Source organism: Glossina fuscipes, unplaced genomic scaffold, assembly GCF_014805625.2.
Source record: "Glossina fuscipes isolate IAEA_lab_2018 unplaced genomic scaffold, Yale_Gfus_2 3, whole genome shotgun sequence".
Taxonomy (NCBI): domain Eukaryota; kingdom Metazoa; phylum Arthropoda; class Insecta; order Diptera; family Glossinidae; genus Glossina; species Glossina fuscipes.
Genome location: NW_023998417.1, coordinates 13,026,191 through 13,042,768, shown reverse-complemented (window position 1 = coordinate 13,042,768; position 16,578 = coordinate 13,026,191). Strand labels below are relative to the sequence as shown.

Here is a 16,578-nt window from a genome sequence, read left to right as displayed (position 1 = left end):
AGGCTTTATGAAATATGAACTTTTGAAAATTCGAAAAACGATTCGCACGCAATTAGTAAAAACGATGTATAAAGCTTGAAATAAATTGTTTACAGTTGTTATATCAAATATCGTTTATATGTTTCTATTATGTGGCAACAACCAATGCTACTCACACAGCCAATTATCGCATGCATATCTCATAAATAATCTGGTAATGAAAATGTCACGTCAGATGAACTTAAATAAATAAAATGTTAGCTCAATTAGATGGTATCGTTTAACAAAAGGAAAAAAAAAAAACAATCTCACCAAAATTCAAATTAAGTCAACAGAAGTCACCAAAAAAAAAAAAAAAAAAAAATTAACAGTATTCCTGTACCAATAAATCGCCGTTAATGACTGTAAAGGAAAAAGTCGATTTATAAAACTCATAGACTCAATGCATAAAATAAAAATAATTCAATGTTTTATAACGAGGATTTTTTTTTAAATTTAATTATTTTATACGCCAATGCAACGCATAGGCAAAAAGTTAATAGAATCTTTTTCTACCAACAGCAAAAAACAAACAATTTAAATTCATTTGAGCACTTAAGAGCATTTCCCAATGAATATGATTAAATTAACAGATTACGGAAAGTTCGGCGCGAAACGAGCAAGGCTTTAAAAAAGCATCCAGCGAACGAATGAAAATCTTTCGTAACATAATTATTGAATTTTTAATCAACGTTAAGCCGATAACAAGCATTAAAAACAAAAAAAAAAACAAAAAAAAGAAATTCACAAACACTCATTCACACACACTCGCACACACATATGCGCGAATTGTTGCACATACGTGTTACATGATACCTGACAATTGAAAGTGAATTTTGCTACATTATTCTCATGCGCGAGATGTCATTGTATATGTATATGTTGGAAGGCAAAAGAATCAATGCACACACATATATATATATATATATGTCGTTGTGGTATAAAACATGACTGACGGTGTTTAAAATGAATATTTTACATGGTTGATGCAAATGAATGAATCATTAAGCGAATGCGTTTTATATATCAAGTACACTTTAATGACGTTCAGGTTTGTGTATTGAAAAGAAAATCCAACAACAGCAACAGCAACAGCAACAACAATAACAAGTACTTACTTAGCCTATTTGTCTTTCATTCCTTTTTTTTTTTTTTTTATTTTTTTTTTTTTAATATTCATCTCAATCAGGCTTTATACCTTTCAAATCTCTCCGTCCCGCGCATAATTGACGCCACGCAAAAAGCCAAATTGTTTTGCAGTTACGAAATAGGAAATCGAACGCTCAACTCAGTCAAATGGTACAAAGATGGCCAAGAGTTTTTCAGGTAAATTTATTTGTTTATTTATTTATTTATTTTTTTTTTTTTTTTTTTTTTGTTTTAATTGCATTATCCTTATTCTTTTGCGTGCAGCTTGCGTTTGATTTTTTGATTACAGCTATTGTGCATGCTGGATATTGGCATTCCCAGAAAAATATTGATTTCCTTTGTTACTTGTTTTTTTTTTTTTGCTTTTTCGGGTACGCACGTACATCGGTTATTTGTATCATTTCTGTCAATCCCTCTAGAACGCTTTATACATTATGACACAATTTCAATTTGCCATAAATTTTATTTCATTTCCTTTTCACTTTTTACATTCATCCAACATCATACGTATGTAACGGCATATTAAGTTTATAATTCAATTTGTTATATATAAGTAATAGATAACTTGCTCATCCAATTTGCATAATATTGTGTATTAGGATGACTTCCTCACACGGATGTTTATCTTTGAAACTGAAGGATGAATACGCCGTCTGCGAAAGAAAGCGTACACAAAAGTTCAAGCACACTCCATAGAGATCTTAAATATTGAGCTCTATTATTTTCATTTCTTTAGTCAATATAGTGGCAGACGCCAAAAAGTGGCGAATTATGTCTTCCATGAAAATACCTTTGATGTAGTTATCGAATAAAACGAGTTAATGAGCGGGATGCGATGAAAGCTAACTGGAGTAAAGCGTTGCAAGAGAAGAAAAGGGACAAATGACACTGCTATAGTCTAGGGTGTAAAAAACTTAACGAACTTGAAGTTGATCCATAAATTTTTTCCCAGAGTCGCTCTTGTGTGACTACCAACGGACCCATTGACAGTTAACACAATACCGAGATGGAAGTTAAACTTGGCTTGTCCTGTATATCCTTCCATTTATGTTATAGAAAACTTGAGCATATGCGGGTTCAATCCTTATCGTGTTGGAGCAAATTTTATTTACTATTAATCTCTCTCTCTCTCTCTCTCTCTCTCTCTCTCTCTCTCTCTTTTCCCTCTCTCTCTCTCTTTTTCCTCTCTCTCTCTCTCTTTTTCCTCTCTCTCACTCTCTTTTTCCTCTCTCTCTCTCTCTCTCTCTTTTTCCTCTCTCTCTCTCTCTCTCTTTTTCCTCTCTCTTTCCTCACTTCGCTATGATGAATACACCCCTTTAGCAATTGATCATATTAGTTGAATAAATAAATAAAAAAATTTTAAAAAAAACTATTGAAAAACAAAAATTTATTTACAAAAAGATTAAGTATTCAAACGACTATTGCGTACCCATAGCTATGATTATTATGCCGTTTATTTTATCCTTTAATTTAATCCAATGAAAGACAGCAGCACTCCCCAATAAATTACTTATCCCATCTCCATCTTATATATATATATATATATATATTAATGCAGTGTTAGACCGAATTCTTAACTCTATTTAGATGATTTCAAATTTCCATTTACGGACTTCAATATGCTGCAGTGAATGTACAAAGGTTTAAAGGCTTCTTGCAACTTGTGAATGGCCCCATCGACCAATTTACTTGATTATTAAATGGAATCCGGCAACAATGGGAAGGAAAGTGTGACCATCTGTTTTACTTTCTCCATTGCGGATAATTGAAATTTCGACGGCCAGCAGTTGCAGAAAAGCGTTGAAACTAAATTTTCGATATACGCTAATGAAGCATGCACACCCATATACCTTTCAATTGTTTGATCGATTTTATGTGTGAATATATGCTCTTCCTACATACAAAATCATCTCACGGATAACATGGGTAACAAAGATTCGTCCTAAAGTGAAATAGTCCTTTCTCACTTATCTCATTTAAAGTTTTCAATTCTCTTCCTTTTTTTTTTTTTCCTTTTTGGAATATTGAAAATCTGTTGCTATCACACTTGGCTTATACTATTGCCGTGTGTTTCGTGCAATTGCAAAAAATTGCATATTTTTATGTGTGCGTATGTGCGCTCGTGTAATAAAGTTAAAACTGGCGTATATGTCACATTTAATTCAAAAAGTATATTAAAAAATTGAAAATGTAACACAAAGTTGAGTTCTTTTTCTCTTTCCCTTTCTCGCTGCCTTTCTATAGCTAATTTATTTAAAAACTGTATATAATACAAACAAATTAATAAACAAACACTAACCCAATTATGTTTGTATATGCATATGTGTGCATATGCTTACATATTTGTCAAGTTTTTTATCTCGTTGTTGTTATTTTATTTTTTTACTCTCATGTCCAATAAATGCGAGTTTATAAGTGGGTCCCCGACCACTCAATGTTAATACAGCGCGTTGACATTTAATTAATTTATTGTCGACACCATTTGAATATGTCATTTTTGTGTCAGTTACTAAATAAATTTTCATTTTCATAGAATTTTTCATTTTTTCATTCATATTTGCGAATAAAATATATATAAAAATGTCTTTAATTTTTTTTATTTTTTTTTTTTTTTATCAATTTTGCAACAAACTTTTCATTACATGAAATGGCATTAAATAAACAATGCGACCAAATATGATATGATAGCAATAAAACAACGTGTATATATGCACACACATATATATATATATGCACACATACACTCATGCACATAAACATGCACAATGTATATGTAAGTTTTCACTGTAAATAAAATTTTAAAATTGAAATTTAATTAAAACAATATAAATGAAATTTTTTACATCCATCGCTAACAGATTGCGAAGCGATATTAGCCTTCACGATCCGTTTGCTATACGCAGCGCATATGACAACGAATGCAGGATAAAAAAATAGCAGGCATTTTGTACGAACGGACGACCAAAATATTCGGATTGAAAATGTTGGGCTAACGCGTCTTCCATGTTGTTCCGGATGGAGCGAGGAAACCAATGTATTCCGCACTTATTGTGTTTAGTATTTATTTTAATTAATTCTTGTCCCTTACCGCTTACTGCTTGTTTTCCTTTTCTTCCTTTCCTAGAATTTAGTAAATCCCCAATGAAGGATTTTTGCTTGTCTTCTTCTTCTTCCTCTTTCAGAATATAGCAAATTACCAATGAGTTATTCTTGCTTGTCTTCTACTTTCCTCCTTTAGAATTCCGCGCATCAACAGTAGACGATTCACGCTGAGATACGCTGGGTAGAAAACCTTTAATGTTCTTCGTCTGATACATACATGTGCATATATATGTCTACACCAAGCGCATCTGCAAATTTGCAAACTCACGTTGATCTCAAGGAAAATTTTATTGATGTTTACCTTTGTCTTAACTTTCCGACTTAATTAAGGTAGATGTGATAATCTCAGTAGTAGACATATCAGCTCCCATTTGGCTACAAGCGATTCCAACCAAATTTTTTTTAAAATCTGTTTGCCGGAGACGGAATACTTCATCTGCGGGCTGCTTGGCTTGACCTAGCCTTAATCCATTCCACGATTAGCTATTGAAATATATTTTGTTTTTTTTTTTTTGTTATTTCGTCTGTCTCAACATTCATTGAAAGTTAAGGCAACAAGATTGCGTAGATGGAATTTTTTCGGCAAGCGATAATCGGAGTCTTCACAAATGGCAAGACTGCTGTTTGCTGCCAAATAATCTGAAAGACAGGCTTCCACAAAGAATTTCTATGCCAACAATCATCAATGACATACATGCATGTGATGAAACAGAATTCTTATATAAACTACCATCAGATTGCCCTCAGGCCATCAAAAATCTTCATTTACACATTTTGGATTCATTAGTCATAGAGGGGAAAGTAAACATTATTCTATTCCAAGGATTTTCACACTATAAGCAAACAGGCCATTAGTACTCGAAGAGGCGCGAAGCGTAAGGGTTATGTGCTTTTTCGCCAATACTCCATCAATTGTGACTATGAACTATAGGCAAACTTTAAACACAAGTTAATAAAATAGTTTTCAAAGAGCACTCAAGAGCAAGAATTTAATTTTTCATTGTTACATTAAAGAATTGCGTTTTTTAAGTTTTTTTTTGTCTTTTTTCTTCATTTAAAAAAAAATAGAAAGCTAAATTATTTGACTTCCGGTTTTGTGGCTTTTGTGAAAAATCGAAAAAATTGCATTCTAAATTTATATAAAATGCTTTAACATTTCAATTTGAACCAATATATGCTGATTCTGGATATCCAATATATACGTATATATATATATGTATATATATGTATGTCGTCTGCCCAAAGCCGTATTCAAATTTTTAAATTCACAAAAAAATTGTATAAAACCCATTACCAGCATTTATAAAATTCTCACTTTTGCTAACCGCAATGGTTATTTGCAATTTCCCTTAACGTTTGAATGTGTGAATCAATATACATATATATGCATACATTTATGTATCTATGCAACTACGCTACAATCATGGCCCGCAAGACTATGCCACAGTTGATTACAAGCAATTAATGGGTTTTGTCGAAATTTTTAATTTTTATCGATATTTTCTTTTTTAAATCTATTTTTATTCCCTGCATTTTTTTTTTTGGTTTTTAACAATAAGAGCAATAAAAATTTTGCAGTATATTTCCCTTTAAAATAAAAATAAAAAATTCCTTTCAAAAATATATAAAAAAAAATTAAAAACGAATTACGGCATCGAGAAAACCTCCTAAATAAAGTGGGACAAAATATTCAATTAAAATATTTCATAGCTGTGCCGACAATTGGCTTTTAACAGCAAACATAAAATGTACATAAAAGCTATATGCACAATCGTTCGCACACAAAAAGCCAATTCGCAAAAGGAAACATAAAGAAATTGAAATCTAGATAGAAATCAAACAAAAAGGTTCAGATCGAACTTTTATTTCGCTTCCAAGACACAATAAGAAAATCAGAGCAAGGAAGGAATCAGAGGACATTAAACAAGATTAGGCATTTCAAGAAAGTATCATCTCGAGCCCATAGTATTCTACATTAGGTCTGCATTATTGTGGATTGCGGCCTTCTACTCTAAGGCCTTATCTTCACGGCTTGAGTAGCAATTCCGGGTTACCGTTATATGTTTTTGGAGTAAAGACATTGCTTGACAAAGGGAGAGAATAAGAATCGTATAAGAACCAACTAATTCTTCTTCTTTTCATGCACGTAAGCACTAAAACTTGCACTAAAACTACGACAACGAAGATCCTCTTGTTGACAAGCGATCGTCTGAAGCCGTTTGCTTTTAAGCCTGAACAAAGAGAAGTTTTCCAGGTATCGTTTCAATAAAGTAATGAGCACTGAGTAAGAATTTATCAGACCTGATCACAAAAGCTCTGGATAACTGAAAGTTCCTGTTCGGTTATGTATGAAAAGCAGTTTGCATATTTCTCTGTCCGCCTTACTCACAAACTGTTGTTCTAGCTGTTTTCCGACCAATAACAAAGCAGCCCAAGAGAGAGAAGAGAGAAGACTAAACCCATAACCAAATCAAATAAAGTTGAATACAAAAAGGCACTAACCAACAAACCGAACTGAATCTTTGGCAATGGTGACCGTAAAGCGACAAATCAAATAAAAGCGAATTAACGAAAAACGGATAAAGACCATTTGCAGCAACGATATGCTAATAAAATAGCCGGCAAAGCGACAAACAGGCAAAAAAAGGAAAACGAAATCGCTTATGTTATATAAAAAGCAGTAAAATTAAAAAAAAAAAAAAAAAAAAAGTGAAAAACCATAAAAATATTTCAAAAAGAGAGAGAACAAAAAAAAAGAAAAATTTTATATTTTTAATGCTAAACGTTTGAGAACGACGAAGAATTCAATCGGACATACTTACAAACACAGGCATTTAAAAAGTATTTCATGCATAGGTTTACACAGCGCTTGCATATGACAAATGCCGGAATAATGTCGAAAAAAAAAAAAAAACGAATTGCACACAAACACATTCACGCATTTTAACTATTCTCAATGTGTGACTGAGAATTTTCACCGCAGGCCAAAATTCTTGCTACTTGTCTTTTACGTGTGCGTGTGTATATATATGCTTAACTAAAGATAATGGTAACGTATTTGGTGGTGGTGGTGGTGGTGGTGTTGATGATGCGGTTATGGTCGATTCGGTACTTTAGCGTATAATCAATGAAAATCGTCATCAAAAATTGCATGCGGTGTTAAGACATTTCCGTTCTTTTCACTCTCATTCCATTTAGTCACCACCGTCGCCTTTTTCCCACGGATGATGTTTTTTGATTTCAAACGAACCATCTACTAAACGGCTTTGAGGCTGACTAAACGGGATTTCGTGACCAAAAAAAGTCCTTACTTTTCTCTACCGTTTCTCTCTTTGTGTTTTCTTTTTTTTTTTTTAATGCTACCAAAGCATAGAAGAGTATTTAATTTTTCGTTCCACATGACCTCTTTGATAATCGTTGTACACATTTATGGCACCAAAAGTGATGATCCGATTTAACGTAGTTGCTCTATTTTTGTTTTCATTACTTTTTTTTTAGAGAATTTTCTGATTTAATTTCACTTCAAGTTAATACGTTCTTCAGTTGATGACTGACACACACGCTGACCAAGGTGGTAATAACATAGCATCTTTGTATGTTATGGAAAATATCCATAAAGATTTATGAATATATGAAGAGAGTATAATATCAACCCGGACGAGTTTCGAAAGTATTTAAAGATACTTATTAGCAAAATGGTGAGCACTACTCATAGTCAGTTGGTACGAAGAACGATTGCTTTTGAGAGCAAAATATACTAACAATCGTAGAAATTTCTATTCAGGCTTCAGACTTCTATTCATATAACAAAAATTCCCCTCTTCGATAAGAGATAACGTCGCACTGCATTTCTCTAACGTTTATCGCAGAGAAAGCAGCTTTTATTGAAACCGGGAAATCGCAACTGTTGCTGCTGTGACTGCTGCTGCTGTGATCTGTGTGTGGATCGAATGAGCAAAGTAAGTTAGTATGTCGGCAGATAACACTAACTTTTTCATTTTTGATCTGTAAGCGCTTTTACAAGCAACCGCGACGACAATTACAATGACAGAGTGAAGTATGGTACAAGGAAAGTTGACAAGTAGTCTGACGAGCAATAAATAGTCGAGACAACATTCTTCCTATGTCGAGAGCAAATTTGAAAAATCATAAGTATTCTCTCTTCTTCTTACTTTTAAACCAACGTTTATACGCATTACACTAATTCATGTAAACAGTACATAAATGCAATCATACTTTCAGTTCATTCATTCATTCATTCATTTCGCACTCGTATACTCTGGCAGTTTATGCGACTTTATAGGATCTCTCTTAATGGAGTGCATATTTGTTTAGGCCGCTTAATCTGCTTCATATAGACACATACACACACACACACACATTATATGTATCTTGCATTGATTGTTAGAAAAATTGCACGAGCAAAGTATTTGTTGGGTCGTCAAAATTCGTTTTAAGCCGCGTAGAGCTTTTCCGCTAATTTTTTTTTTTTTTTTTGTGCTTTTTTTCGCTTTTCCCCTTTTTGTTCAACAAACAAAATTGATTTCAATTTCAATTTGAATATTTTTCTACATAAAATGTATTTGTATGAGCTTACGGCTGTGCGCTTGTATGTATTTTTTTAAAGCTTTGCATATTTAACATGGCTTCTACATTACTTTTCTTCTTTTCTCTTTTTTTTTTTAAATGCAAATTGAAAATGTGCACATCCGCCATTTTTTGTTTTTCATTTTGCCTTATAAGAAAAAATTTGTCGAAATAAAAAAAAAAAGCTGAAAGGGTAAATGTGACTGCTAACGTATACTTGAAATGTATAAGAAAAGAGATGAACGACATCAACAGCAACACTAGAGTACAAATAAGAAAAAAAAATATAAAAAAAAAATTCAATTCAATTACTTTTTTGTTTTATGACTTTTAATGTAAATTGTGTGCAATTTTGTTAAACAAAATCAGGAAGCACGAAGAAACAATATGCTGGGACCTGAAGCGTCATTTATCTGCTACCGAACCCCTTTTTGGGTTATATCCTTTCTGCTTTTTTTTTTTTTTTTTACTGATAGTGCTGCCTCGTTACCGAACACGTTCTTACATTTGTTTAACATTTGTTAAATATCTTGCTTTGCATAAAATGTCGCTTCTATTTTTTTTTTTGTTTTTTTTTTTTTTTTTTTTTTTTTTTTTTTTTTTTTTTGCTTAATTTTATTTTTTTTTTCTTTTTTGTTTTTTTTTTTTTATACAGCATGAATTTGAAATTATTCTCGTAACGTTTGCATTTCACATTTTATGTGTTCGTTAGTTTTGTTGGTTCAGTGTTTTCGTTGTTGTTTTCAGTTTTATTTCTAAATCAATCTTTCTACGTAGAAACGTGTAAATGTTGTATTATCGTCATGTTCTGTTATTGCAGATACTCTCCGCTCACGCCGCCCACTACAAATTGGTTTCCTGTCAAAGGTGTTACCATTGCCGACGGCTCATCGCATTGCAATCAATTTATATGTAATGTCGAATTGGAAAAACTCAGTGTTCACTCCTCCGGCTCTTATCGCTGCGAGGTGTCTGGTGATGCACCCGAATTCAAATTAATCGATAAAACGGCCAACATGACTGTAGGCGGTACGTTCATAAACTAAACGGGTAGTTAGTTACTCATTTCTCGCCATCCGACTGCCAACAAATATAATAAATTAAAAATTTAAACGATATTAATGCTTTAAGTCTTCACTAGTTATCCTTCTCATTAGAGAAAAGCATTTTCTCCCCTATTCCGTTATTTACTCCTCTTCAACCGTAACGAATAAAAGTTTAAAAAGGTTACTTTTTAACTGGCAGGACGATAAATTGTTATTTGGTTATTGGGAAGGTTTTCAGAGAGAAGAGGAAATAAGTCGCTTACACAACTGGATTTATCTATATCTATATTTCGCATCGTGTAACACACACACACACACGAAACATAAACGATGCCATAGAAATAGAATGCAAATCTACACTGTTGACAGGAAAGCAAGATTTAGCCTAAGAGCCAAACAAACGCTTAGTTAAAGAAGATGTTGCCTGCCCCACTTGTTTTTTTTTTTATACGTGTTTGTAGCAGATTATGGGTCTCTGAGTGATTAGAAAAAAAAAGTGTATTTATTCGATTATTACATTGGATACCTTGATGTTCAACAATATACGCGAGGTTTAACATACATCGCCTATATGAGAAATATTTTTTAGGTTGCGAAGTTGAAGATGAAGTTAAGATTAATGATGAGCTTTAAGCGGTCGGAGGCTAAAATTATAATTCAAGTTTCGAAATATAGTTGGAATGCGAGTGTTAGGTTTTAAGGTTAACCTTGAAGTTGGACAGAAAGTTCTTAAGCACGGGCCATGTTCTCTTTAACACAAAACCTCTTCATCCGCCTGTGAATACTCAACGCTTCTAGCTGTGGAAGATTGCCCTAATCAGGCTAGCAAGAGCGCCATTTCAAATCAACGCTACACGTACAGAGTTATTAGTAAAGTTCTCAAAATAGCAAGCACCTATGTATATAACGCAGGGACTTTACTCGCAACACGGATTCATTTCTTCGCTCCTCTTAAACCCCTTAAATCCTTTAAGACAACATCTAGAAGCCAAAAGATATTGTATCACCTCCGACATAATTATTGTTAATTAATAAAAAAAAAACAAAAAAACATTTAAAAAATTTTTAAAATTATGCTTAACAAAGCAATATTTTCATAAATTTTAGTTGTAATGAGAGAAACAAGGCTTCAAAGAATTAATAACGCTCTTTGTTAATAAAGACAAATCGATTTTAATTAATTTTTGCATTTAAAAGAAGCATGAGCTGCTTTTGACAGCTTTTTAATTGGCAGTGTAAGCATAGATTCAGTTAAACGATTATTCTCGAAAAGTACACTTACTACTACCATTTACAAATTAGAAGCTTAGAGAAAATCGATTAAATTTTCTTATGAAGAGCAAAATCGTATTGCCATACGCACGATATCAAAACAACAGACACATAATAATTATTAAGCTTCGTAATGAACTTTGTTTTCATATCGACTAAGATGTTTAGACTTTTCAGTACAAAATTCGAAATGAATGAGACTTTTGACAGTAAATACAATTGACTTTAAACAAAAAACAAAACGTAGTGGCTTTGCAAACCCCAACAAAATATTGACGAACGTGATAAACATACTAAATGTGAAACGTATATGAATGTGTACAAGTTCACGCTTCGTGCAAATGCAATGAACCGTTGCTTGGTTGTCACGTTTCCCGTGAATATAGATGACTAAGTTAATTTTATCTCAGGGAGAGAATTCGCAGGGAATCTCCAACAATTCCCTTGTTATTGTTAACTACAATGAAGATTTATTAGGACTCTGTAATTCTATACGCGACTTCTTTCACACATCAAAAACAAAAATAACACTTCAGTGCTTTTGCGAAAATTAATTGCCACGAATCTCAAGAAATACTCGTACGAAACTTTGCAAAACTCTTATCTGGGAATGTCTTGGCGAAAACGCTCTTGCAAGTTCTGTAGAGTGGGTCTTGTTTAAATGAAAGAAACGAATAGTAGCGGCCATTACTAGAGTGCTGTGCTTCAATTCACCATTTGGAATGCTTCGGCTTTTTTTTTTTTTCCAACATGAAATTCATTTGCTATCAAAATCATGAGAAATATAGTTTGCCTTTTTGTTTTTATTTTTTAATGAACGTGAAATTTTACTAAAATATCTTCAAAGCATTTCGCACAGTCCGGCTACAATTTCAATCAATAAGTTCATAGTATAAAATACAAACTTATTGAACCAAGTGTTCATTGATGCTAAACGTAAGCGAAACTATGTAGAGCGGGGAAAAAAGTTTGAAATCTATAAACAAAATACTTCGTATGATTTCTAAAAAGTGTGTAGGCCCGCGTAGGGAATTACAATTCCGCCGTTATAGTGGTTTAAATAATATCTGTTTATGCGTGTGTATCACAATCTTGTCAGATCAAAGTTAGTTTTCGATCAAACATTGGTTTTCTGCGTTCTAAAATGTGAAAAATTTAATAAAGTTTGCGTTGTTTAATGCCATTTATTTGAAATTGGAGAATTTTTATTTTATAATATGACAAAATGACAGCATTTTTACTTATGTTATGACACAATGACAGAACGAAAGGTGGTACAAGCTCATTAAGCAATAAACCCCATACCCGGCAATTCTCAATCGCCGTTTGGCTGAAAGCTCTTCTACGAGTCAAATACACTGAATTTATATAAAATTTTATGGCATTTACTTGCATAGAATGAGAAAATTCAATTCTATGCAAAGTAAGAGTGTAAAAACGTAGTCGTCGTCAGTGCAAAGGATAAACGGTATAGACATTTTAAATGAATAACTTTCGTACTGTATCTAATGTATTGCATTTGATGACATTTTCTTTTGGTTTCGTTTTTTTTTTTTTTTGAATCCTTCAATGGAAAGAAATTTCATTTGTAAAATTCTTCTTTTTTTTTGTTTTATTATTTTTCAATTTCCTGAACACAGAAAAAGTCTCTGTATATGGCGTATGAGTGACATTTAATTCTATTATTTAATAACACTTAAAGAAATGCATACATACGTATATAAGGTGTTATTGCATTGTTCTAAGGATACATAAAATTTATATGGAACGGTTAATGGCTTTGTTTTGTTGCTGCTATTGTCGTCGAAGTAAACGGTTGCTCTCTTCTTCTTCTTTTTTTTTTCATTTACAGTTTTGCCGAAATTTGATCCATTTATCAGCGGTCTTCAACATACCTACAGATACGGTGACCTTATTATGTTGAATTGCAGTTCAGAATGGTCAAATCCCCCGGCGACACTTACCTGGTATATCAACAATAAAACGGTATGTTAGCTTACGACTTATAAGCATACATCCGAACATATGTACGTATTGCTGCCATTTAATCGTACAATATCGCAAAGCACTTTTTCGAATTTTCAGTTTTTAGTTTTGTTTATTCACCAATTCCATGGTTTCTATGTTTTATAACATTTCGGTCTTTTTTCTTGTCTTTTTTTTTTTTTTGGTTTTGTTTTATTTTTGCCAAACAACACATTCACCAGAATGTACACAATAAATAGAAAAGCAATTTAAACTATCCTGAGTGCATGTACACATATGCATACATTTGTGTATAGCTGCTATATACACTATGTATATATATATATTTATACATATATATATATATAACGACTAGATGGTGATGATGTTCTTTGGATACTGTAAAAACTTTATCTCTCTCTATCTCTCTCTCTCTCCCTCTTTAATGTCTTATCCCTCTCTATTTCCCCCATCGGATAGTCTTTATACGCTGGTGATCTGTGATTTATTGCATGATGCGAGCTTTGTATAAGCGAAAGTGTTTTTATCCCTTTACGTATCCTTGATTAAAATTGTAATGTAAAGTGTAGTTTGGCATTTAACAAACCCACACAAATTACGAAAGGGAAAGTCAATGAAAAATTTTCTGCAATATAAAGTAAAATGCATTCAAATCTTTACCAATCATTCGCAAATAAATTGCGTTTCCTTTGTATCTTTCCTGTCAATCATAGGGCTTCGATATCTTAGGCATTTCCTATACTCACGCCAAAGCTACCTACACAGTGCTTACTGTGCTTAGCAGACCGTTTCATTTATGCAATATATCGTACATGCTGCAACCATCCGTCCACACACACATCCATTGAATGATCCGTCGGTTAACGTCCTGCTCATTGCAGTTTGCAAATGCGCTAAACAGCGTTTAGTAATTATGATGTGATGAACATGAGACTTATGCGCGCTTGCATTTCTAATATTAAATATTCAAACATTTCATCGATAATATCTCAATTTACTTCTTGCTCTTATTCTTGCTCATCTTTCACTTAAATATTTCATGGAAAATCTGTGCCATCATTATCCGGCATTGATGATAAACGTCAACGTCAACGTTAACGTTCTCGTCAAACGGTTAGGCACCCCTGACAACTATACAACCGCAAATCAATGAAATCACACGCAGCACAGATGGTTTCCTTCTTTATGCCAGCAATTTGCAATTACGCATACACATCGACGATCCACGTTTCATAGCGAAAAGTGAGGTTTTCGAATTGAAATGTGTTGCGGACATAATGGCCATCGCCAGTGTACGGAGGGAGAGTAAAATTACAGCCACCATTTTGGCTTTACAGGACACAGCCAGCCATAAACAACGTCTAATGGGCCAGAGTAGTACAAGTGGCGGCGATAGTCTATTACGGTTAGCGTTCATTGCCGGTAAGTATAAAACTGTTTTGGGATGTTCATGGGTTCGCGGTGCACCGTACACCGGAACACATTTGTATACCTCTCTCACCCCATCAAACACACACACCGCGTCTCATCTCACCTCATCTCATCTCATCTCATCTCATCTCATATCTCACCTATACGATATTGTAGCATTCTCGGCATTTATATTATGCTCACGTTCGTTCAACACATTTGGTCATTCATCTTTCTAATGTTTTGTTCAATGCGTATATGTTATTGTTCTTGCTGTTGTTGTTTTGTAATATTTGTTGAACTATTTACTGTATGTGATTTACCTGTAGTGGCTCTGTTCTTGCTTGGCTTAATTTCAGATGCCTCTCCGAGCGTACAGTGTTTAATTTATGCGCTAATCATGTCGATGTCGGTGTCTTTATGGCAAACAGGTTGTTGGAGTTAGCTGCTGCATTCGGTCTAATACAAAATAAGTTAACATTTAAGGGAAATGTTTAGAGCGTATATAGTGTTTAAAATTGTGTATGATTGTATGTGTATGACGAAATAATTAAAATGATGATTATGCTGATGATGATGATGATGGTGATGGTAATGAACAAGAGTTGAAATGTATTTTTAGCTAAATGAATTTTCAAAGCAAATAAAGTTTGATTTAACGAAAAATTCAAAAAAATGAATCCCAAGTCATTCTATTTGCGACTCGTTCATAGAGTTTTGGTAACTGAAAAGTGAGTATGTAGTAATGTACTTATTTTTTATTTTTTTTTTATTTTTTTTGCATTTCGTTGCAAGGATCTTTACATGATGAACATTAATGCTTTACAGCTTATGGGCTCGACATATAGAAATGAAATAAACATCGACATATATTCAATTTAAGATCCTGCTTAGCCTCTCTTATTCCCTATATGCAGATCATGGGCGAGGAAATATTTAGTTACTCATACAGTGATTAATGTAATTAAAAAGAAAAAAGCTGGCGTTAGTAACAAACGTTATATTTCCCAGGTCTCCTCATATTTAGTTTATTTAGATCTTTAGATCTTTAACACGGATAGGTTCATCAATAAGTAGCAAACATTTAGTACTTAAGCAACCAGCAATCAGTGAATATTTTTTCTTTACTCTTTCTCTGCGCTTAGTCTCCCGTTGCGGAAATTATCGTTGCATTGTTGCGCAAATACATTTGCAAAAATTCTACTATAAGAGTTGCTTGAGCTTAGGGTAATGAAAGGTGCTGCTCCTCCTTTTTCTTTTCTAGCGATCAGTCACTCAAGGGAGAAAGAAGGGGAAAGAAGAAGGATTTAATGTGATCGCAGCCCGGGAAGTATGCTTTCCAAGGTTGAATTGATTCCTCCTAACTGCGACTATTTGCCACTCGTAACTGAACTATAACCTAACGCGGTGAGAATTAAACACATGTATGCCGACTTAACAGCCATGTTTTGCACTTGTACGCTCCAAACTTCTGCTCAAACTTCACTCAACTTACAAATTGTCCTAAAATCATGCATTTAAGATATTTATAAAAATCTATTTACAACGTTGCCTGATTGTCGAGGCGTTGAGCTCCAGAAATTCAGAGCGGGAAAATTTCAAACCTGGGAGAAAATCGTCCATTACTAGGAATGTACTTGCTCTGAATGGCCACCTACCGGTATGCCCAATCAAAACACCCAAACTAAGTGCTCCCTTAAGGTGGGTGAACGGATAAAAAGAAACTCCCATGCGTTTCAACGTACGAGCAATCGTTCGGTGCCCTCCCACGAAGCCAAGCACAATCAATTCCATCGCCATATTTCCCAGTTGGGAGTAGTTATCGTAACGCCTATTAATGCTGTCATAAAATGAAAATTTTCTTTTGATTTATGAAATGATGGGGAAAAAAACCAACAAATATATGTACACACGCACCTACATAAGCTTCAGATACAAATTAAACAAGTGTACGCCTGCTTATAAAACACTAATACTTTTATGAGAAGGCAGCTTTTATTTATGTGAT

General features: G+C 33.5%; 1 protein-coding gene across 1 annotated transcript in view; it reads left to right on the top strand.

Moving 5' to 3' along the window:
- LOC119635207 overlaps window positions 1-15,162 on the top strand; it is a 48,539-nt gene extending 33,377 nt beyond the window's left edge. Inside the window, exons 2-6 of the mRNA XM_038029898.1 lie at window positions 1,191-1,344; window positions 9,677-9,885; window positions 13,027-13,160; window positions 14,279-14,582; window positions 14,930-15,162. Coding sequence (XP_037885826.1) covers window positions 1,191-1,344; window positions 9,677-9,885; window positions 13,027-13,160; window positions 14,279-14,582; window positions 14,930-15,015 — 887 coding nt within the window. The 3' untranslated portion in view covers window positions 15,016-15,162. The remainder of the gene's footprint in view (window positions 1-1,190; window positions 1,345-9,676; window positions 9,886-13,026; window positions 13,161-14,278; window positions 14,583-14,929) is intronic.
- Window positions 15,163-16,578: the final 1,416 nt, after the last annotated feature.